The sequence below is a fragment of the Diachasma alloeum genome, unplaced genomic scaffold (assembly GCF_001412515.2).
Source record: "Diachasma alloeum isolate Michigan unplaced genomic scaffold, Dall2.0 Dall_scaffold_78908, whole genome shotgun sequence".
NCBI classification, from domain to species: Eukaryota; Metazoa; Arthropoda; class Insecta; order Hymenoptera; family Braconidae; genus Diachasma; species Diachasma alloeum.
Window position 1 is genome coordinate 962,109 of NW_021683643.1, and position 24,812 is coordinate 986,920.

Genomic DNA, 24,812 nt, shown 5'->3' on the forward strand with positions numbered 1-24,812 from the left:
TGATTTGGACCGACTCATCTCATTATCCCTCCTTATTGTGATAAACTTCAATTTCCGGATTTAGAGATCCGCATAAATTCACAGTGTCACAGGCGCATTATTGACAAAAAATTTGAAACAACATTTGGATTTCCGTTTTCCGCGAATTCACGAGAAATAGAATGCAGAAAGATAGAAAACTCGTCTGATTTACCTCCACAAATCGCACAAATTAGTTACAAAATACTCCAGAATATCTTTCGTAAATTTTATATTCAAGAATAATTTTTTCGCGTACATTTCCGGTGATAAAACCTCCAATCGACAAGAATACACACACGACTACAAATTCGATCCATCAACCTCAATCTCCTGAAGTTAATAAATCCATCAATGCATCAAAAGTGTGTTTATAATCCTGCTTATCAACTTCTGTAATTAATTTATCCTCTCTCTTCTCCTGCGCACTATCACGGTGTTGTTTAAACATTTTTAATTTGAATTGACTCATCTCATTATCCCCAACTTCCTCTTTATTATGATAAAGCTCAATTTCCGGATCGAGATGAGTGTAAATTGACAGTTTCACAGGCTCTTTGGACGGATTATTGACGAAAACTTTGATGCTCAGCATTTTACCCTTTCCCTCACCCCCAGAATTGTCATTTTCTTGATTCCCTGACGTGTCGATCTGTCTAAAATCGAGATCCGAGAAACTTCGGGCAAGGACACTCTGCGGGTCCAGAAGTATCCAGGGATACCCTCCCCTCCGCAACTGACCGGCAACAAATTCTGATGAAGGTCTGACAGGCTGCCGCGAGGAGACGGAATTTTGATGATCTCCCGAATCAAATGGATTCGAATCTCCGTCCACCTCCTCACTATTTCTATTCCGCAGAATGAAATACGTATTCATGTGCTTGGAATATCCTTGATGTGTTAAAATCCCGTTATCATATAAATTCTTCACAAATCCATTTCCGTTACGTGAAAATCGTGAATGTTGTGCTTGTGGATTTAATAATCTCTCCAGAGGCTCATTATTCAATGGCGAATGTGAGGGAATATTCATTAATCCGTACTGCCTCTCGTGAGCTTTTACCTCCCGACAAATTTTGTGAAATGGGCAGATGTGTAGTGCATAATTACCGGATTCGTACGATCTGTTTTCGCTGGAGGCATCCTTCGAAGATCTGTTCTTCACGAAATTCCTCACGTCGTCATCTTGATGACTGCAGGGATTCTCCCCCTTCATTTTATCGCTCACTGATCCATCACTTCCTCCACTCATGGATCTCATTTTTACCTCCATCGGCATTTCCTCCTCCACATTCGGGGCTTCGAGCGCAGGTAGGGCTTCAACTGATTCCAAATCAGATGCAGATGAATTGGAGGAAATGGGAGAAGTACAAGGATTGGAGTCACTGCCGCACTCTTCGTTAGGAGATTTTCCAACAGTTCCTTCGTCTTCATTAACCAGTGGATTATTCACGTCCACTTCATCAGGAACATTCATTGTTTCATTTCCAGGAGTTATTGGGGGAGGTTTGGGAAGCTCTTCAGGAAGGATTGACGAAGTTTCCGGGGGTCGATTAACAGTTATCGCCTCATCGGTCGAAGGAATTGCGAGGGAATTTTTTTTCAAACACAGGACTTCTTGAATACCTGTGTCCAAGGCAACATATGCACTGTATCCATTCAAGCCCTCACTCTTCACAGTTTTCTTCCAATCCTCCACCCTCCGTGTCGGTACTTCGGACTTCGTTCGATAAAGGCACATTACGTCGTCTCTGTCTGCGATAGTTTCAACGAATTCCTTTAATTCCTCGGGCTTAACCGTCAATGATTCATTAGCTTTTCCAACGGATTTCTGCAGCTCAAGAGCGAGGGAGATAAGTCCGGCGGCTTCTCTAACACCATCGGATCCCGTGGAATTTATGATCTCGCGCATTAATTCTTCAGTAGTTAGAGCATCGTCCTGATTGTGTGACACACTTGCTAACCAACTGCTACCGGCATCGTCCTTTAGGAATTTTCCGACTGTCTGGAGGGCACCTTTAATTTGCCTGCGTGGACGGAAAATGGATTTTTAGTCGAGATTTTTTTTTATGGAAAATTCATTCTTAGATCGAGTTTGAGTGCTTATTATTATTCTTGAATTGGTCACTTCGCGAATGACGAATTTACTTCTACTGTCTTTAGTTGAGAATTCGGGAATTTTTTATTAAAGAATGACGGAAAATATATATATCTGAATTGAGTATAAAATATACTTGAATTAAGGATATGTTATTCACTGTTGAAAATTTTCGTCTGAATTTTCCGTGCCAAATTCCGCAAATTATTATCGTGTTCAAGTTCTACTGAAATTTCAGGGAATCTCGTCATTGAAAAATCAAATATTCCATTGCTTTTCTGTTCAAATGATCTGGAAATCAATAAAATGCTCGATTTTTCAGTTCAATTATTCTGTAAAAATTCAGAAAAATCAGGAAAACTCAGGGAAAAATTGAAAATTCATGTCATTTTGTTTCTGAATATTCATGTTCCACTGAAAATTTAATCAAGTTGTGAAATCCATCTCACTCAAAACACAAAAATTTTATGACCATTTTTTCCCTAAATCCGATTCAATGTCACTCTCATGAGATTTACTAAAAAAATTCCAACAGTGTATTCGAATTAAAAATAGAATATACTTGATTCCAGTATATTTTATACTCAATTGGGGGATGGGTATTTCAATTCGAAGATGATTCTTTTGTATCAGGCGGGGTTGTAGCAAGCCCTCTTAAGTGTAATATAAGGGTCAGGCACTAAGTGTCACAATATAAGAGTCAAAAAGTAGAGGTTAAAAAATGAGGGTCAGAATATTAGGGTCAGAATATAAAAGTAAAAAAAGTGGGTGTCAGGCAATGATGGTCTAAATATGAGTCATATATTATGCTTGATCACCGTTTTGAGCCCTTATATGACCCTCATTGCCTGACATCCTGTTTTTTAACCCTGACATTCTGACCCTCATTGCTTTACCTTTAGATTCAGGCCCTCAGTTTTTGACTCTAATATTCCTACCCTCATTTTTTAACCACCACTTTTTGACCCTTAAATTCTCACACTTAGTGTCTGACCCTTATATTTAACTTGCGAACGCTTGGTACAACCCGGGCTCATATGAAATAATCATCCTCGAATTGAAACACTCATCCCCCACTGGAGTATAATATATACTCAATTCAAGTATATTTTTTTCCGTGAATAAATATTTTGAATATTTATTCTCTACTTGAAAATTTCCGTATTTAAGTTTAAGAATGTCCTCCTAATTTTTAAAAATCAAAATTTTATTCTCACATGGAAAATGTCAATTCCTGTCTCTGTCAGCTCGAAAAAATGTTTCGCTGTAAAAACCTGCACTCCCGACATGCTAATTTTTTTCATGCCCGTTTCTACATTATTTTATGCCAATTATGCATCAAAATTCTGCACCTGCATTGTTATAAAAGTTTCTCAGGAAATACGATACCAAGTGATTAAAATGGAAAAGATGCTAAACTTCCGTAAAAAGCGAGCGCCGAACTCTTTTCTTCTAAATAATCAACCTGAAATTGAGCACAAAGGCAGTTATCGGATTTCCAAGTGAAATTTTCCAAATCCCTCCCCTCTCCTCCCAATCCCTCACGAGTAATTCATTCTTTCTCTTTCTATCGACGACTAAATTATTTCTTAATGAAAAATTTTCCCACTTTTGTCCCAAGAAAACAGTAAATTCTCGACGCAATATCGTTCCCCAAGAATCAATGGATGTATAATTTATCATTGAGTAACAAATTTCATTGAATTAAGTTTCTTACTCTCGCGTTGGTCCACTCACATCTGCGACCTCCACTGACAGGACAGGAAATATTGTCAGAACGAGGGGTAATAGAGTTGCGTGGAGTTGATACATGGCATCAACTTCTTTCCCGAGGGTATTACCCACTCGCGAAACTCGGTTAGTCGCCAAGAAGCAGATGCCTGAGCTCAGTTTTATCGTGAGCATACGTCTCAGTATCGGCATATAGTAAATTATAATTCGATATCCCGTCTAGTGAAAGCTTTAATTAAATCATTGACAGAAAAGCCGATTGCATTGACTGTGGTTTTATGGACTTGCGATAACGAATTACTGGAGAATTTCCAACTGTCGGTGGCCATTGTTGATACACGAGGCTATTGTCGAGTGCTCAATTAATTGTTGAAGAATTATGGAGCGAAATGGAAATGGAGTTGGAGTGAGAATTAATGGTGAACCTGTTGTTTTATAAATTTGCACAGATTCTTTTTCCACTGATATAACTCATCCGTCTTTTTACTATGCGCTCTCTGGGGTTAACGGAATGCATATAGAGAATTAATTATAAAATTCGGATGTGTATAATCCAATGGTTGTTGAGTTGAAAACTTTTATCTCTTGAAATGAGTTTTCTTCCGGAATTAATGAAGGGGGAACAGGGCCTTGTTACATTACAATTAATGAAGATAATGTGAGAAGACAAACGTGTTAACTCAAGAACCCCAAGATTTTGAATTCCAGAATCACGAATGTCTTGAAATGAGACAAAATATGCTTCAACGTAAGTACAATTCACGAGCAAAGTGGTAAAACGGTTTAAGTCGACTTATCTCCCAGTTGAGTTCCTGAGGAATATTTCAGAATCTAGGGGATATAGCGAAATTTTCATCGTTATATTTGTTGTAGCACTTAATCGACTCTACAAAAAAGGTTATAACAACAATTTTGCTATCTCCCTGAGATTCCGAGATATTAATTGAAAACTGGTCATTAGTGAAAATTGACTTGTACCGCTTTATCACTTCGCTACTGATTTATACTAGATTTTAGAAAAAATGACTGACAATTCCACTTTTTTCTATTTTTTAGAAAAAATTGTGAGAATCAAGGATGAACCTGTTGTTTTAAGAATTTGTACATTTTTTCCACAGATATAACTTATCAGTCTTTTTATTGTGCGGTCTCTCGGGTTCATAAAATTTATACAGAGAATTAACTACAAAATTTGGATGTGATTTTTTTGATGTGAAAAGTTGAGTTAAAAGATACGAATCAAAAAGGATTGGGTTCTCGAAATCAGTGATTTAATCCATGCCGATAAATTTTTCATTTAGCGGCATCGGCATAGACAATGTAATTCGATAAATCATAGGAGAATAAATACGTTTTCTAATCGAAAACGATAGAATTCCGTGTAGGTAATATCCACCGGTGGTCTGATCATGAATGATTAAACCACTGATTTCGAGACCCCAATCCTTGTTGATTCGTATTTTTTAACTCAACTTTTAGCTCTTAAAATTATCGGATTTTTGGTACTGAATTTCAGAGATTTTTGTTTTGGAATTAATGAAGGCAGGAACAGAGTTGCGTTGTTCCACCACAATTATTAAAGATAATCTGTGCCGATAAACATTTGAATTCCAGAACCAAGAATACTTTGAAATGAGAGACAATGTGCTTTAACATAAGTACAATTATTCTAGAATTTTAGAAAAAAGTGGGAGAATTAAGGATGAATCTGTTGTTTCTGTGAATTTGCATTTTTTTCCACGGATTTAACTCATTATTCTTTTTATTATGCGCTCTCTCGGGTTAACAAAATTCATATAGAGAATTAATTACAAAATTTAGATGTGTATTTTTTTGAATTTTGCGGCATCGACATAGACAATATAATTCGATAAATCGTAGAAGCACATGTTTTGATCCGACATCGAGAACGATAGAATTCCGCGTAGGTAATGTCCACCGGTGGTCTGATCATGAATGATTAAACCACTGATTTCAAGAACCCAATGCTTGTTGATTTGTATCGTTTAACTCAACTTTTAGCTCTTAAAATTAGCGGATTTTTGGTACTGAATTTTAGAGATTTTTGTTCTAGCATTAATGAAGGGAGGAACGGGGTTTCGTTGTCCCACCAAAATTAATGAAGATAATCTGAGACGACAGACATGTGAATTCCGGAACCACGAATACCTTGAAATGAGAGAAAATGTGCTTTAAGAATATCCAAGTACTTTGGCTATTTATTCTCCGGTGAAATGCTTTTCTACTTTTGTACTCAAACATCAGAGCTCTCATTTGAGCCCCATTTGACCCTAATTTTCCAAACATTTTACAACGATTTCATTATTTAAACTTTGCAGGTCTGAATTTGAATCTCGATATTGAACCGTTTGAAAACATTTTAGAAATCTGAAAAAAATTAGAACGTTTATTTTTAACAGAGATTAATGAAATAATTGAAAAATTGCAATTTTTGAAAATTACAAGCATTTTCTGTAAATAATTTATAAACAATCATTTTTCCACCATAAAAATCATTTGTTGGGAATCGTAACAAATTTATTCATATTCAGAATTTTACCAGTAATCGATTTCATGCCTAAAAACTTAGGTTTTCGAAAGTTTAAACAATTTCAATTATTTATTTATAAACAACTAATGTTTTAAAAAATAATTCTGTGCAAAATCTAATTTGAATGACGCTATATTCATGATTAGGATATTCATGATTTTTTTAAAAAATTTTCTCACGCAATTTAATTGACAAATTTGATACTTGAAAATGGTTGAATCGATAATGTGGTCTGTAACAAAATGTAAAAGATATTTGGATATTCTTAATATAAGTACAATTACACCAGAATTTCAGAAAAAAATGGGTGAATTAAAGATGAACCTGTTGTTTTATGAATTTGCACATTTTTTCCACTGATTTAACTCATCAGTCTTTTATTGTGCGCTCTCTCGGGTTAACAAAATCCATACAATTAATTAATTACAAAATTTGAATGTGGATCCATTTTAAGAATTTAGCGGCATCGACGTAGACAACGTAACTTGATAAATCACAGGAGCGCATGTTTTCATCTAGAAGTGAAAACGATAGGACTCCGCGCAGGTAATATCTATCGGTGGTCTGATCATGAATCATTAAACCAGTGCCACTGTCCCCGTTACACGGTCCACTGCCATCTCGCCGACCGGCGCAGAAGGTTTTGTTGGAGGTGGACGACCCGGATCTAACGAATTTCAAATTACTCCGGAGACAGTCCTCCTGAAATTACGAAACGGAAAATTGATGGGAGAATTGGACAACGAGACGAGTTTATTGGAATTAAGAAAAACAAAAGTTTTCTATCTGTTTTTCACTCTATTCTTCTTCTTTCTTCATAAAAAAAATCAGTTGAGGAATTTGTAGCAAATCTTTAAGTAAAACATTATATAGGGGAGCGTAGGACAAAACGGGCCAGGCGGGCAAAATGGACCTCACGGCAACACGGACCACTGACAGAAAATTGATAATTTTCGTTTTTGCTTCCGAATGGAGCAAATTCGAAGTCATTTGTGGTTTGAGGTGATTAGCAAATCTGATCAAATCGCGGTTCGACGACACTTGTTGTCTATGAAACCCCTGTGACGGTTACGATCCAAGAAACTCACTTTTCATTCAACACATTCAGTGTTCCTGATTTGAAGGAAAGAAAAAAAAACAAAAATTACCAATTTTCTGTCAGTGGTCCGTTTTGCCCTACCCTCCCCTAGAAAAATCAAATTCTATTGATTTTTTTCACGGAATGTGTCCTATTTAACATTTCGATTCAATCTCATTACTATCAATAGACTTTCGATAATGCGTTTTAGGGGAGCTGGTGCCTGTACCGCCCAGCGGGTAATACCGCCCACCCGTATTTCTCAAGATTGGCTGAGAAAGAAATTCTTTTCTTTTTTTATATTATGCAAACATTCGATAACAACAAGTAATTTCAACAGAAATTTTTAATTTTCTACCGTGAAAACGTCGTTAAAAAAAAAATCAAAATCATTTCGTACCGAATTCTAAAAATATTTCAACCCCAGAATTTAAGATTTTTCAAATTTCTAGTTGAGCCATAATTGAATGGAGTGCGAAATATATGTTCGTTATACATTTCCACATCCATTGCGACGTCTTCGATAGCAGAAAAATATCTCCATCAGTTGTTATTGGTTATTTTATCCGGCGACGTGTTTGTGGGTAATTCCCCAGAGTTTGCGGGTAATCCCGCCTAAGATTTCTATAGGGCTGCTAGACTCTGCAACTAGAAGGCGGTCGAGTAAAAGCTCGATTGTGTGGGGTAGTCGGTGGCCACGGGAACATCGGGTAAATTCAGGATAATTTATTATTTCTCACGTGAAGTCTTTCTCAAAATGGAGCCAAAGAATGGAAACGAAGAACGAAAATAGGAAAAATTATAACAGTTGGTCTGCATTTGTCAAAACAGTCATCAAAATAAGGTGGGTACATTGTTAGAAATTTCTTGAAATTTCAGTCACAATTTCATGTGAATTTTCAATGTTGTGAGTTTGAATTCAATTTCAATTGAAAACGTCCTCTAAATTTCTCATTCATCTTGAAAATTCAAGAAAATTGGGTTTTTCATGTTAAACGATCATTGATTTTACAATTTACAATTCACTATTCCATTTTCAATAGATTTTACAATTTAGACAGAATTTACAATTTACAATTCTATTTTCAATAGATTGAAAAATCAGAGAAGTTATTGTCTGAATTTTCCAAATTTTCAAGGTTTTTCACTACCGTATGGACCTGAAAATCGAGAATTACTTGAATATTCAAGAAATTAACTGATTCGTCAATAAAGAGTTCTACAGAAATTTCATGTAACTTTGTCATTGTTAAAAATTTCAAGCTTTTCCACTTGAAATTTCAAGTGTAATTTTCTAACAGTGTATTGGGCGCATGCCGGGTGGTATTACCCTCAAAGTTCGTTTCAATTGCTCACTGGCCGATAGCAATTGAATTACATAATTAAATATGTGTAATTTTTTTTATCGTTATTTTACATCGCTTCGACCCGGTTAGGGTATACTGCGATGATGATCAAGACTTTAAAAAATGGTTAGATCACACCATTCTACCCGGCCGAGATTTGAACTCGGAACCTTTCGCATGTGAGGCCACGAACTTACCCACTGCGCCAAGCCACCGGGATAAATATGTTTAATGTTAATAAAAACTGTCCTCTTAACATCTTCGAGTAAACACCTCGAAGAACCCACTCTAACCGTTTATGACTCCTTGTATAGTGCGAGGCTGGAAAAACAGACTCACTTCCCTTAGGTGGGCGGTAGGTCCACCAGCTCCCCTAGTACTTTTTCTTCCAATTTGAGGGGAAAAATCTCTTATTGCAAAGACGATTTGGATCAGTCGCTAAAAAAGAGGGGCAGATAACCAAAAGTTTACATATCACTAAGTTAGTGAGGATAATGAAATTTACTTGTGAAACAATGGGCACTCGTGCCTGCCTGGGCTCCCCCAGATGTTGATCTCCATTCTCATCCTTTCCCCATCCCACGACATACCCCATTTTCCCCACTACCCACTCCAACGCAGTAGCACCAGTCCACAGACACACCGGCTTAATTCTCCGATTCATCTGAACCCTCTCCCTGAGGGCCAGAATCGCTAAATCAGCATGAGCACTCCCTCTATTAGTGTACTCCGGATGAATAACAAATTCCAGAACTTCACGGGTAACAGCACTGGGTTCATTCCAGTGATCCAGTCGGTAGCGCCCAAGGGAGATTAATAATAAATTCGCTGGGATTTCGTCGCCATTTGAGATCATACAGTGGGCTGCTGCGAAATTGCCACTTGAATCGAATGATCACGTATGAAAAAATCCTATAGGATTTCCGATAGGAAACCCTATGGAGAATTCCGACATTTCCTACACTGAGAAAAAAATTTTCTAATGTCTGAAACATATTTTCTTGAGACAAGTAAATTTTCTTCAATTGCTTAATTCTCTCGGACATTTCAACTCACATAACCCAAGAAAGGCCTCATGCTTTAAAATATTCTTGTACTGAAGTATGATTTTGTCGCAAATGAACTTACTTAAATCGCGTAGAAGAATCGTCAATCTTCTCGTGTTTATTGTTTTCATGATTTTTTCGTTATGCACTTCCAATATTGCAATATGTAAAATAGTCATGGCGTAACGCGGAACGATAGTGATGAATGAAAATTTATTTGAGTTCCGTGAAGTGCACACATTTTGAGATTTAAGCCATTGAAAATAATTTAATTCTCTCAAGAAAATATGTTTCAGATATTAGAAATTTATTTTCTCAGTGTATAGGATTTTCCGGATAGGATTTCTTATAGGATTTCATGAGATTTTCAACACGATTTTCTATAAAATTTAGGGGCATAAGGGTCACAATGAGGGTGAAACGTATCATATGGGGGTCACGTGGGTCATGAAGGGTCATATGAGAGTTATTTAAGGGTAATATGGGGGTCATATGGAAATCATATCAGGCCGGTATATGAGGTTCGGTCATATGAGGTCACATAACAGTTTGATGAGGGTTATATAGGGATTATATGGGGGTCATATGGAGGTCATATGATTTTTGGTGATGAATTTTTATAAAATTCAACATAAATACAGTGAAATTTGTAGATAACAATTTCAAGTTTTGGCTCATTGTAGCATACTTTCCAAACTCGGACACTTGAAAATCACTACAAAAAAATTTTGTCTAGGGCGCTTGGGGTTTTTTTAGTCGGGATTTTTTAGTTTTTTAGTTGGGGTTTTTTTACTCGTATGGCATTGGTGTCTGAGCAGAAGGCGAGGACTGGCCAACCATACGAATAAAAAATACGATTTCTGGCGGATATGAGTTTGCAGCCCGAGCCGAAGGCGAGGGTTACAATCATAGAGCTGGAAAAGTTTTTTCATCACGCTGTGACGAAAAGTGAACTTTTCGGCACGCTCCGCGTGCCTAAAAGTCCAATTTCCGCCACATTGTGATGAAAAATATTGTTCGTAACTCGTGAAAAAATGTTTTTTCGGCCTAATGACGAAATATACTATTTTGTCATTCCGACCGTAAGGCTGCTTACAGCCGTTACGACAAAATAGCATTTTTCGTCATTAGGCCGAAAAAACTTTTCTGGCGAATATGAGTTTCCCTCGCCTTCGGCTCGGGCTGCAATCATATGAGCTAGAAAAGTGTTTTTCGACCGTATGACGAGCAATATTTTTTGTCATAACGGCTGTAAGCAGCGATTCACGGACGCGTAGCGTCTGAGGGCGATTGACAGCCCTCGCCTTCCCCTCGGGCCGCCAACTTCACACTCGTAAAAATTCCGTCTCACTCGTGTCGAAATATACTTTTTGTCATTTCGGCCGTAAGGCAGCATTTCGGGGAGCGTCCGTGAATCTCTGCCGACAGGCCGTCATGACAAAATAGTATATTTCGTCATTAGGCCGAAATAGTATATTTCGTAACGAGTGCTAAAAAACATTTTTTCACGAGTTATGAACAATATTTTTCATTACAATGTGGCGGAAATTCACAGTCACAGCGTGATGAAAAAAAATTTTCTGGCCAATATGAGGTTTGCGGCACGAGCCGAAGGCAAGGGCTACAATCATATTCGCCAGAAAAGTTTTTTTTGGCCGTATGACGAAATATACTAATTACGCACTCATATCGAAGTGTACTATCATCGGGTTGAATGATCACCAATTACCTGTCAGTATATGTTTATCTGTTATTAAATTCCCGGAGCATTGAAACTCAAAGTTGTAGCGAGCGACGAAGATGGCGACCAGCCACGGCCACTGACCGGGATACGTCCGCGTGTCGTTAGTCGTTGAACGATCAACATTGTTGGATTTTCCACAATTTTCATCCTGATAAAAATTCAATAGAGTGGAATCGAAGAGTGGCTCCGCTGGGGCTGCAGTGGGGGGTCGGTGGGTGGGGGGCTGGCCGGTGGGTAATGAAAACGATGGCGTGATTGGGTATTTTTCATCAGAAAATGGATAATTCTCCAATTCTTTGTGATTGAATGGATTCTCCGGATTATTGTTGTTACTTTGTGATGCAGCATTCAATCCTGGATTAACTCCCGCTGGGTATAGATAATGCTCCAGGAAGATATTCGTTACCACTGGAGCGTTCGCTGAAAGCAATTTATTCATTATTATCAACGATTCATTAATTTTAATCGCATCGGTTCCCGGGGGGGAAATTAATACCTCGGCGTCCTAGGCAGTATTGGTAATTGTTGAACAATATTTCGGTGAGCGAGGGCAGTGGGTGCTGGAGTGGGAAGAAAATATTATACGTCAGGGGTTGACCTGCTTCTATGGCTTTCACGGATTCTTGACGGGATTTGGCTAATTCAATTTTACCAACGTATTGCTGTAATTAATGTAAAATATTTATAATATTTATGTAATACAAGGTTTTTTAGTCAATAATTTTGAAAGTATTTAATTGAAGTGAACGTCGCCTGTTCAAGAATTTGATTGTAACATGCATCTATGAAAAGATTATAGGAAAACCTGGGGGATTCGCTAGAGATTTCTATTGGATTCCATGGATTTCTATTATTTTTTAGCCGATTATATTGAAAAATTTCACCGTTTATCTACGCTTTAAAAAACGGAATGGTCATTGAAAAATATTCGATTAAAGAAATCAATAGAATTCGATTTTTCAATACAACTTATACTATTAAGGTGTTTTCGATGGAAATTGCTCAGTTCAAAAGAAGACCAATGGAGTGGGAAAAATGTAAAAAAATAATATCAAAGAATTCCTGTAGAAGATGACTGAATATAAAAAGTTGTGTAAAAAGATGAAATTTACAGGTCTTTAATTTACATCAAAATAGGTTCCATTGGACATTTTCTATAAAAAAAATCTGTGCGGTAAGCTGCAGAATTTTTCAATAGACTCGGCATAAGACTAATACAATTTTCAATAAAAGTTCAATACAAATTTCTACTCGCTAGGTGTTTCTAGGAAATTTTTTTGTGCGTGTAATATTTACTGGATACAAAAACCACGAAAAACGAAATTGAATACGAAATATGAAATTGAATTAAATATCAGATACGTATTTTTTATTTTATAAAACCATGAAAAACAAAGAATTGTCAGTCGTCCATAACAAATGAATTTTTCGTTATCTATTGAAATAAAACAGTACGTTTCCGAGATTTTCTATTCGATTTTCTTATCTAGCAATAAAACAATTCTATGTTAACCTCGAATTCTGTAATCAATAATGAGTAATCTTGAATGAAGAAGAATCGTTCTTGAATTAGGAATGTAAAAAACAAAATTTAATTCAAGAATTCTCGTATGTTTGAATGAAAAAAACGCATTCTTCATTCCAAAATATCTTTCTCTCCTCATTGACTCAACTTTTCATCAATGAATATTTCTGTCATGAATTCATTACCGTAGGTAGAACAGTGGCAATACTCAAGCTGACACGAAGCTGAATAGGCACATTCCTCGGTGGGTGTGGAATTTCAATTCTCCCGAATACTTCTCTCGTTCTATTATCAAGAGCATAACGAAAGAATCCAGGACAAGGGGATTGACACCTGTGCCCAACCATTGAATTAAAAACTAATATAATAGAGATAACGACGAACATTTCAATTTCACAGCTACAAAATCTCAATTTTTTTAAATTCTATAGAAAAAAGAAACACTCTTGATATCCGTATAATGAATAACTGAGTGTCTAGATAATCTCGGCGAGTTGGAGGGGTAAAGAAAAATTGCTTGGCTAAGGCATTTGCATTATGGGATGTGTGGGCACATTCACTTGTACACAATTTACATTCGTGTCCTGAATTTTACAAGAGAGCACTTCGTAAATCTGATTTTATAAATCTTCCGTGAGATATCCCTCTTATCCCTCGAGGGTACTCTCACTTCCCTCCTTCAGAATGAAAAATAAACCAGTAAAGTAAAACGGAATAGAATTTGCGAGTGGGATAATTAAATTGACTCGTGAAAATTTGAAAACAGTTCGCTTTATTGTATATTCTCTTCGTCCGCAAATTACATACACTCTCTCCACTTTAATAGAACGTTCCCTCACAATTGTTAACCCCCCACCCCTCATCGATTTTCATTCCCACCCTATTACACATGTGATGAGTCTTTTGTATCTCCCATTCACTCTCATTTGTTCATAAATAAATAAATCGTAGTCTAATATTTACAATGTTTCATTAATTGTTCTCCCTCAATATTTTAATTCACATTTGTATTATGTTTATGCTCAATCGGCAAGTTATTCCCCTTTAATTATTCGACATTAATTCCACTCACTCACACACACGAGACATTCTTGTAAAGACTCTAGAAATATTGAGCTTGGTCTGGTAGTATCAGTATACAATAAATATATTCAAGTGCATTTATCTTTTCTTCTTTCAGTATTGATATAAATTATACTTGCTCTTTGTGTTTGTTAAATCATTATCAGAATTTTCAACAATTGTTAAATACTACTGCCACCCCCACCCCCCACCTTCCCAACGAAACTTTAAACGGAAGTAACTTGTCGAATTAACTCGTTCCAGTGATTCTCTACTGCCTTTGAGATGTTATTTAATTACCTATGAACGTATTTTACGAGACTTTGGTCGGAATTATCCCCTCCCACTCGCTAAATCTCTCCCTCATACCCCAATATTCGCGTCTGAATTTATTTCTAAATCATTCAAAACTCGAAAATACAAAAATGAATTGATTCGATGGATCACCAGTGCATCTACCTTTCACACGAATGATTGCAGTTTTCTCTGATATTCTAAACCCTGACATAACATCTCAAACAATTTTAACATGATGCATAGAAACAAATTAAATCCTCTAGATTTGTTCTTCATCTACAAACAGAAACACTTATCCATAACAACTCAATCATGTTTCAGTTGTACCCCAAGTATTCTGTACGCTCAGGCACCTGTGAGTATTTACAGTCGACAATGAGAACGATTATAACAGTTCCACCCTGAGGAGGTCCACTCACACTATTTATTCGATGAAAATTCACATTATCCCTCACACCGTATGAAACGCAATCACCGATAATTTGATTATAAATAAAAAATACCTACAAATCTATCCTAAGTATCTCGAGATTGATTAATCTATCCAGTCACAATTGTGCATTTCATTATCAATGGTTTGACTTTGAAAAAACTATATAAATTTATCAGATAAAAGTCAACAAAATTAATAACATGAAGTAGGGAAAAAATTCATGGGATGACCCACTGTATTTGTTGGAGAATGCTATCGGGTATTTTTCAAATGGAACGTATTTTATAGAAGAAAAACAATAGATTTTGATAATTTTGTACAACTTGTTCTGTTGAGATGTTTTTCTATAGATATCTCGCAACACAAATTTCTCGAGTTTTTTTTACGATTTTTTTTCCTCATTAAGGGGAGACATTTATGAAACATTTCCATAGAAAACCTAGCGAATTCGCTAGAAAATTCTATTGGAATTCTATAGGAATTCTATGGGGTTTCTACAGGATTTTTATTGGAATTTTATTGAAAAATTCTATTTGTTTTTTGCGCTGATTCTATTGGATATTCGATAAGGAAAAGTCAATAATTTTCGAATTTCTGTTTGATTTTTTCTCTTGTGATTTTTTCTATAATGGGTATCAATTTCCTATATTTTTGTTTCCAAATAATTCTATTTGTGCCCAATAATTCTAATAGAAAAAAAAACCCAAGAGAAATTCGAGCAGAAATTCAAAATATATTGACTTTTTCCTATCAAGTATGCAATAGACTCAGCGCAAAGAAGAAGTAGAATTTTTCAATAGAATTCCAATACAAATTCTATAGAAACCCCATAAAATTCCTATAGAATTCCAGTAGAATTTTCTAGTGAATTCGCTAGGTTATCGTGAATTTTCTCATGCGTGGACCGCGGAGAAATTTCAAAGTCCTCGTTACAGCTAGTAACTTGTTGAACAAATGTGAATTGATAGATTCTGGAATACGTTTGAAAACCAGAAAAATGTCAATAATTTATTTTGCCCTATTAATCAATAAAGATGACGTTTCTCATTTTTAGTCTTAAAATCCTTCAAGTGCCTAAAGTTTCAAAATGTTCGATAGACCGTATGCATCCGTGTAACCATTCATTGTACAGATCATGGAAAAATTGAAGAATTTTTTTTTCGTTTATTCCTTTCACATCGACTCATTAATTTTTCATTTTTTAAAAGGTTTTTTACGATCCGTTCAATGGATCGTAAAACTAATGTCTACCTCTTTTCTCTGGGGATTAACCAATATTAAAAAATTAATCGGATGAAAGGTAAAAGTGAAAAACGTTGTTTTTCGATAATTCACGTTTCAAGATAAATTGCTCATCATGTTTCCAACTTTCAACACACCCCATGACACAAAAATTCATTCATTTTGGAATATTTGAACCGAATAATTTTTCTAGAAACAATCTCAACAGAACTGGTTGCAGAGAAGTATTAGTGATTCATTCTTTCTGCAGAATATTTTCAACCGAGAAAAATAATAGAACTCCCAACAGAAATGCAAGTGAATATTCTGTTCAATGGTGCAAGTTTTCCGATGAATTTCTCCCGTACATAATAACTAATCAACATATAAATGAGAATGATTGTAGTCCCTCACATCATGGTTTCATTGCAACCATTGAAACACGAGACACCGGGAAACGGTAACTCGTCATCATTGAAACTTGTACTTCCACCGACACTCTTTCGTGCTGTTTTGCCCCGGCGTTTCGAGTGCATTCCCCTCTTGTAATAACACAGCAATTCCAGTATTTCGTTAATGCGCTAGGAGCCAGGACTTGAGCCCTCGCTGTTACGTCTTCTGTTCTCAAGCTCCTGAGCTAGCATTGTCACCTCCCAGTTGTTGTGACCAGGTGCATCGTCAGCGTAATCGTCAGCACTTCTTCGTCTACCTGGGGGATCAGCGTCGTCCTCGGATTTGCTGTCGTCACTGTTGGATTCAAGATCAATGGCGACTTCGTCCTTCCAGATGTTTTGCGGGGATATTGAACGGGGAAGGTCTTGGAGCTGGAGGGTCTCCTCCTCGGAGTGCTCCTCCCAGGAGCGACGGTGTCGAGAACCTTCCGTCACCGTTGACGAACGCCTCAGTCTTGGTCTTGTACCACCGAGAACTGTGTCAACGGAACCGTCTCGCATGAAGGGATGGTCCTCACCGTCGTCCACTGCGTCCTCCTCCATCGATACGTCTGGCTCTGTACTGTCGTCACAGGAGTCGTTCCCCGGTAATTCTCGCTGCTCTAATTCCTGGATTCGGGCTTGGAGTTGGGATATTATCTCGTCTCTCTTTCGGATTTCCAGCTCGAGGGATGTGAATTGGTGCTCGAATTTACTTTGGATGCCCTCCTGAAACAGATTGTGGTGAGTGAAGAGTTCCTGGGGGGTGGGGGTGGAGGATATTCAAGTGGGGCGGGTTCCAGGAAATTCGAGAGAGAAAAACCTAGGGGTTTACTGTTGGAAATATAATGAAATTTCAGGGGAGTTGAAAAATCAGGAAATTTGAGGTTTCACTGAATATTTGGTAAAATTCCAGAATTTTAAGGGAAGACTACTATGAGTTTTCAAAGTCGTGGGTTATTGAAGTGAAACTTTTCATACGTTGAAGATCAATTATATAGATCTGAAATCCAATAATTAGTGCAAAAAAAAATTATTTTTATTGTTCGTTTGCCTGAAAACGTTTAAAATGCCAAAAACAGTCCAGAGTCTCCAATTTTTGAGCTACGAAGGAATTTTTTTTTCAAAATTTTCGGAAAAATATGTGGAATAACAACTACGAGCTAGTTTTTTTTTAATTTGCCTCTTATATGGCTAAATTTGCTTTTTTTGTATTTTTTTACACAAATAGTGAATTTATTTATATGAGAAAAACCAAAATCAGCTGTGTAGGAGTCGAATTCCAAAAAACTGGCTCGTAATTGTTGTTTCACATATTTTTTCGAAAAGTTCGAAAAAAAAATCTTTTATAGCTCAAAAATTGGAGACCCTGGACTGTTTTTAGCATTTTAAGCGTTTTCGGGCAGACGAACAATAAAAAATTTTTTTTGTTGTACTAATCATTCGTTTTCAGATCTGTATAATCGATCTTCAACGTATGAAAAATCTCACTCCAATAACTCGCGACTTTTAAAACTCATAATGGTCTCCCCTTAAGCAGCGTAAAGACGATAATTCCTTAATTTATTTGAAGTTCCAATCAAATATGGATATTCAGTGCCAAATTACATGGAATTTTCAGTGAAATCTGAAATTTTATGATTTTTTTTACCACTAAATCGCATTCGGTGTCACTGTCATGAAAATTTAAGAATATATTTAGCGGAATTTTCTGGTTTTCTATTCATTTTCAGGGAAGAATGTAACTGAAATTTACAGTTCTCGTTGATTTTTCCACGAAATTCAGAATTTTCAAAGACGAAATTCCTTGAAATTTTAGTGGTAATTAAATTGGATAAAAATTTCCATAAAGAGTACCATAAATTTCAGACAAAAATTGTCAACAGTGTACGTGGGGGATTTTAGTCAATTCCTAGTGGAATTCTTCTAGTCGATTGTGAATGGTGATGTCGCAGATATTTGGTCGATAAAAACCAATATATTTTGATTGACTTGTATAACTTATTTTCTACCAAAAAATGCACAGCAAAATTCTGTAATTTACAGTAAGGATGGCGGGAAAATAGAGCACTTCTAGCAGAAAACTTTATTGAACTTTTGTCGAAATTTCGAAGCATTACACAAGATTTTTTGACTGGCATTCGGAAGACAGAAGTCAGAGAATTTGAGTTGTTTTATATGAATTACTTTGTATCGAATATATCTATCAAAAAATGCATCGCGAAATTCTATAATTTCAATGGGGATTGAAGGAAAAGGAGAATTCCTAGTGGGAAATTTCATTGAATTTTTGTTGGCATTCTTTTAGCCGATGCCTGTTGAAAATTTCAAAGCAATACATATAATTTTTTTTATTAACATTCGATTAGGAACTATCCTGTGATTTCGATGACTCCGAATGTTTAGTAATCACTGATTGTAATCACGGAGAAAAAAAGTTCTGATCTTCAGGGACATGTCCCTAATTGTCAGGAATTTTTATCCTTCATTATTACGACTTCGCGATTGTGAAATTCAGTGAGTGCGAAATTTTAAGTGACATCATCACTAATTTCCAGTGAAAGCGTCACTAATTTTTAGGAACATTATCACTAATAATCGGCATCATCCTAGTCAGTGTCATTCTAGTCTATCATCAATTATTGATAATACTCTAGTATTATAATACTATAATACCTAGAGTATAATACTCTAGTATTATCAATAATTGATGATAGATTCCTAAAAATCAGTGACACGTCCCTAGAAATCAAAACGTTTTTTCTCCGCGATCGATCGAATCATTTGTAATTATACAATCACATTCTGCGTCCTTAGTAAACAGGGTAACGATACCATCGCTTAGTGGTAATCAGCGAATAAGTCCTGTAATCCTGGGTAATTAATGACATTTTGCAATAACAGTGTCCCCCAATTCGATTGTGACTTAATCCTGAAATCTTGCATCCAATCTCCCTGTAATGAGGCTCATTCTATCGGACACTCCCACTTGAATATCCCCGATTATATTCATCATACCAGACGTTTTTGTATGACTTCCCGTATGCCCAAGACCAAATCGCCAAGATACTCGTCATCACTGTGTCTCGTCACCATCTGCAGTATTCCCCCAGTGCCAAGAGGACGGAAACTAATTTTATTGGGCGGTGGCAGTGGGGTTTGCTCCTGCGATAACGACAACTTCTCTTCGGCGTATTTTTCCACTGGCAATTGCTCCGATGGAGGGCTCTGCAATGTATACTTATTGAAAGTAACACTTTTTGATAATTTAGAGTGCCTTGCGGCGTAGCCCTCAATTGTTTGTGCCCTCATGAGTTTTCTCAACTCATCACTCACTACATCTGGATCCGGTGTACTTGTGCCAGTCGATGTGTCTGTACTTCCAGCTCTACTTCCCGATGATAATTTTTTAAGGATGCTCTTCAGATTCCGTCTCTCGAGGGTCTCGTTCTCGGGGGAGAGGGGGTCGGAGGGCGACTGGGAATTCGGATGCTCCTGGTGGGGAAATAATCAATTTTATTGAAGTGAAAGTTGAACTGGATGAATTTATATTGGACGAAAGCTATTTGTATTCATTTAAGGATTTTTATCCAAAATCGCAAGTACTGAAAACAACTGATTTTTTTCAACTGAGAGATGAAGGTATTCCCTTCACTTTGATACAAAATTCAATCCACCAACCCATGTTCATTATTTAGAAATGAAATAGACAAAATGCACCTAATGCATGCGCTAACGTGCGCTTATATGGGATAGAATCATTCAAATATTTCATCTTTTTGCCCGGGTACGCGAGATTTTTGTCTGGTCATTGGATTCAGTATGATTTTACACATTACCTTCTATTTTTAGTTCTATTTTTAGAGTCTTCTAGTAGGTTCATTCAGTAGCGAAGTGATAAAACGCTTTAAGTCGACTCATCTCCCAGTTGAGTTTTTGAGGAATATTTCCGAATCTAAGGAAAATAGCGAAATTTTCGTAATTACATTTGTTGTAGCTCTCAATTGGCTCTACAAAAAAGGATTGTTTGAAACGTAACTCAACCTCTCTAAGACCAAGGTCGATCAGCTCGGCCAATTACGAAAATCATCGGCCCTTTCCGGGTTAACGCTCAGGCCTAGTAGAGTCACCGTAAATCAACGCGAGTCAGTACATCACGGTCTGTCGTATAGCACGTTTTGAATGGAATTCAATTCTGTAGAGTTTAGACCACAGTACATTAGCATCTATTAACTCGGCGATAGAAATTCAGTAAAAGAAAATCACGTTATTTGTTGACCATTCAACCAGTGACTCACAGTGCAAAACCGATAGACAATTAAATTAACTCAGTACGATCAACAAGTGATAAGCTGTTTTTGTAAATTTGACAAAGCGTGGTTCGAACTCGAGAATAAATACACGTGGATATTAGTTCAAGACTCTCAACAATTATTTCACACTGACGATCCTCTAACCTCCCAATCCACCCTAAATCTAGTTCCTCACCAAACAAGGATATAACAAAAATTTTGCTATCTCCCTTAGATTTCGAGACATTCATTGAAAACTGGTCAATAGTCAAAATTGACTTGAAGCGTTTTACCACTTCGCTACTGAATTATCAATTCGAACATAAATTTTATAAGAGCCCGTGTATAAGGAAAAATTAGTTTATTCATTTCTGCTGAGACTATTACGATTAATTTTTTTTTAACGTTAGAAAAGTTAGTTTTATATGTTCTGCTGTCAGCCGAAACAATTACAAGAATTTTTCTTGACCATGAGAAAAACACATTTACCGAAAATTTACTGACAGTGGCTAAACATCCTTAATGGAATTAATTTATATTGGCTTACTAAAGCTCTCTGCTTATACTCGTCATGCATTCACGTGTCTATTCATTTGACCTGGTATTGGGAGTATTCTAAGAGGAATTCGAATGATTGAAATCGAAGTTGGTGCACTTTAAAGCATTTCTATTTGAATTTTACGATGCAGGACATTTGGAATTCGTGTAAAGTTTCTGAATTTTCAGGTTTCACAAAAATTTAGTGAGGAATTAGCTCATATTCTCAATAGAACAGTGAATATTCCTGAACAGTAAATCTTCTGATTCTTCGATTTCTTAATCGGTGAGTGAAAGGTGAATTCCGTAATTTTTACTGAACATTTCTCTCCGTGTAGTCAATCGCAATGTAATTGGCTGGAGTATTGCAGAATTCTAATGTTCACCATTTGAGAGTCTATTATCGGAATTTAGTAATTTCTGTACCATTCAATTCCCGATTTTCTATTCTATCTGCCTGAAATTTGTAAACAAGGTGCTGACGTCACCCTGTATTGATTGTCTCAACGACTGGAATTTCCCAATTTTTCGGACAATGACAGAAAAATGATAGAAACTACAACATCAGTTCGTATTTCCCTGAAATATCCCAAAATTCCAGGAAAAGAGTTGTTTTCACGTAGAATTTAACATTCCCGACCAACGGATAGAGGAGAAACTCTTCTTCTCTATGATTGAATTCCGTAGAAAACCCCTCACCTTATTAAATCTAGCTAATTTCCTGGCATACTCAATGGCGCAAGCTTCTGAGTGACTCCTCGTGAGGCTTCCATTGAACCCCCCCTCATTATTCTCCCCGCAGTCCAGACTGGAGCTCCTCACCGCCTTCTCCAGCTCAGCGAGCTTCTGCCTCTCATTGAGTATCTTCAGTTTCTTAACAAAAGGAAGCCCACAGTACTCAGGCGAAAGATCATCAACAGAGGCATACATTTTGGTCTGCTGTCGGATTTGCACGAGAGTCTGCTTAATCTGACTCCTCCTCTGAGGGCTAATCATCTGCGGCGAGGAAACCGCCGACTCCCTGGCCGTTAATGAAGCATTTTTCAGCATTACCCAGGGCTTTTTACTGCTTCCATAGTTACCATTCTCCACTGATACCGGTGAACTCTTTGGCGTATCAACTGGTAACTTGGCACTCTGCGTTTCCTCGGAGCTCACTTTCTTCATCAGCAGTGGCTCCTTCGCTGGCGCTTCCTTATCGACCACCGGCTCCACCTCGGTCTTGTTTTTCAGGAGCAATATCCTCTGCAGAAGTGGGAGATTTGGATTCGCCGGATTCAGCTGATCTGCAGAGCTCTGCTGAGCTACCGTTGAGTGGGTCACGTCGCTCGGGTGCGCATGTGTCTCCATGAGGTGACGCTTCTCCTCGCGTTCCTGCTTCTCCTTCAGCAAACGAAGGCGCGCAAGAAGCGGAAGTCCAGCACCCAATGGAGACACCGGCGGCTCCGAGGCGGATGTCTCCTCTATTCTATCGTCATCAATCTTGTGCTGTCGGCGGAGTGGGGGAACTTTGGGGGCCAGTGGTTGCAGCTCCATTGACTCGTCTGGACGGCCAACACGGCGACTCTTTCGGAGAACGTTCTTCAGGCCTTTGACGTCACTCTTCAGCTTATCAACGATGCGTTTACCGGTACTGTTGTCGGAGGAGTCGTGACCGGGGGATGTTGGAACGCCGTGACGAAATGCGCGTGCGACACGTTGCGCCTCCATCAGACGCTTTCTACCGAGGTTCTGGAGAATCTCCTGGGCCTCGGGGTAGTCCTTCATCGCCGCTAGAACGTCCTCTCGCGATAAGCTGAAGAGCTCCGAGTAGCCGACTGATCTCACATCGGCGGTGCGCCTGGAGGGGAAGAAAGTTCGGATAAAAATTAGGAAACAATTCGGGTAGTCGGATCGAGGGCGAAAGACATTTTAGGAATTTTTATTTGATCCTCTAGTGCAAAGTAGGCACACGGTTTTCGGTCAGCAATCCATTTCGATAGGATTTAATATCATTGAATCAAATATATTTTATACTCAATCGGGGGATGGGTATTCCAATTCGAAGATGATTCTTTTGTATCAGGCCGGGTTGTAGCAAGCCCTCTTAAGTGTAATATAAGGGTCAGACACTAAGTGTGAGAATATAAGGGTCAAAAAGTGGAGGTTAAAAAATGAGGGTCAGAATATCAGGGTCAAAACATTACGGTCAGAATATAAAAGTAAAAAAAGTGGGTGTCAGGCAATGAGGGTCTAAATATAAGTCATATATTATGCTTGGTCACCGTTTTTAGCCCTTATATGACCCTCATTGCCTAATTTTTTTATCCTAATATTCTGACCCTCTTTTTTAACCGTAACATTAATTAATTCTGACCCTCATTCCTTCACTTTTACATTCAGACCCTCAGTTTTTGACTCTAATATTCTGACCCTCATTCTTTAACCTCCACTTTTTGACCCTTATATTCTCACACTTAGTGTCTGACCCTTATATTACACTTGAGAGCGCTTGCTATACCCCGAGCTGATACGAAATGATCATCCTCGAATTGAAACACCCATCCCCCATTCGAGTATAAAATATACTCAGTTCAAGTAAATTTTTTTTCTCCGGGATAATTCACGTTCTTCTTAGCTTGCAATTTTTTTTTCTCAACATCTTTACCCATCTTAATTTTTAAAAACAATGATTCATGAACAAATCAATACATTTGAAGAAATATTTTTTTCTTCGTTGTACAAATAATTATTACTTATAATATAGAAAATGTTTTTATTTGAATCTAGAAAATAAATGAATAAATAATAATAACGGCAATATTAATGATACTTATTTGTTTATTTAAATACAAAAATCGTGAACAAAAATTTTTTATTCATATGCTTGTCGGAAAAGGTTCAATTTTTTTTGCTCTAATCTCGACGCAATGAGAGCGGATATTAACTCATTTTTTAATGAATAAATAAATACATAATGATTGTAAAGAATATTCATAAACCACTGGCTGATTTATGTGCGCGATAAGCGCGCTCCCTTCCCTATAATCGAGAGAAAAAACGTGAGGGGAGAGATGAATTTTCTCTTGTGAAACGTAATTTTCACAAACAAACGTTAAAATTTGTGAGCTGTTAATGAAAAAGTACTCTTCGGTATTTGGGAGGGAGGAAATGGAAAAGAGCTTACTTATTCAGTCCATCGAGATTGAGAATTCCAATTTCTCCGAAAAAGTCGCCGGCCTTCATGGTGGTCAACACTCGTCCAGTTTCACTGATCACCTCGAGTATTCCATCCGCTATGATAAACATCTCTCTGGCAACTTCACCTTTTCGACATATCGAGTCACCGGGTGTGAATATGTAGGCTTTCATCTTGAGTACGAGATCGTGCAGAAATTCTGGTTGGCATTCCTTGGATCAATA

At 37.2% G+C, this 24,812-nt stretch overlaps 3 protein-coding genes across 5 annotated transcripts in view; all 3 read right to left on the reverse strand.

Annotated features, from left to right (window-relative positions):
- Window positions 1–290: 290 nt before the first annotated feature.
- LOC107047695 lies at window positions 291–4,039 on the reverse strand. The gene is made up of 2 exons (XM_015270494.1): window positions 3,834–4,039; window positions 291–2,045 (listed from the first exon to the last, which is right to left on the reverse strand). The coding sequence occupies exons 1-2, from the start codon at window positions 4,037–4,039 to the stop codon at window positions 344–346; spliced, it is 1,908 nt and encodes a 635-aa protein (XP_015125980.1). The 3' UTR covers window positions 291–343.
- Window positions 4,040–6,821: 2,782 nt separating this feature from the next.
- LOC114841669 (serine protease gd-like) lies at window positions 6,822–13,484 on the reverse strand. The gene is made up of 5 exons (XM_029126727.1): window positions 13,323–13,484; window positions 12,109–12,274; window positions 11,598–12,032; window positions 9,328–9,689; window positions 6,822–7,100 (listed from the first exon to the last, which is right to left on the reverse strand). Exons 1-5 carry the CDS (start codon window positions 13,482–13,484, stop codon window positions 6,822–6,824), a joined length of 1,404 nt encoding a protein of 467 aa, XP_028982560.1.
- A 2,081-nt stretch (window positions 13,485–15,565) lies between these two features.
- Window positions 15,566–24,812, reverse strand: part of LOC107047717 (potassium/sodium hyperpolarization-activated cyclic nucleotide-gated channel 1) — a 118,931-nt gene continuing 109,684 nt past the window's right edge. For all 3 annotated transcript variants that reach the window (XM_029126724.1, XM_015270520.1, XM_015270521.1), the window contains 4 exons: window positions 24,577–24,800; window positions 22,110–23,250; window positions 19,600–20,076; window positions 15,566–17,310 (listed from right to left, as the gene is read on the reverse strand). In XM_029126724.1, the coding sequence (XP_028982557.1) occupies window positions 16,732–17,310; window positions 19,600–20,076; window positions 22,110–23,250; window positions 24,577–24,800 (2,421 nt within the window). In that variant the 3' untranslated portion in view covers window positions 15,566–16,731. The remainder of the gene's footprint in view (window positions 17,311–19,599; window positions 20,077–22,109; window positions 23,251–24,576; window positions 24,801–24,812) is intronic.

What these genes read in the sequence shown, in the direction of transcription:
- LOC107047695 (XM_015270494.1), bottom strand. Translation starts at nt 4,039, where the DNA reads ATGCCGATACTGAGACGTATGCTCACGATAAAACTGAGCTCAGGCATC. An exon ending in GTGAGTGGACCAACGCGAGA is followed by an intron (nt 2,046 to 3,833) that starts GTAAGAAACTTA and finishes CCGTCCACGCAG; the next exon opens with GCAAATTAAAGGTGCCCTCC.
- LOC114841669 (XM_029126727.1), bottom strand. Translation starts at nt 13,484, where the DNA reads ATGGTTGGGCACAGGTGTCAATCCCCTTGTCCTGGATTCTTTCGTTAT. An exon ending in ATACTGCCTAGGACGCCGAG is followed by an intron (nt 12,033 to 12,108) that starts GTATTAATTTCC and finishes AATTGCTTTCAG; the next exon opens with CGAACGCTCCAGTGGTAACG. An exon ending in GAGTGCCCATTGTTTCACAA is followed by an intron (nt 7,101 to 9,327) that starts GTAAATTTCATT and finishes TCGTAATTTCAG; the next exon opens with GAGGACTGTCTCCGGAGTAA.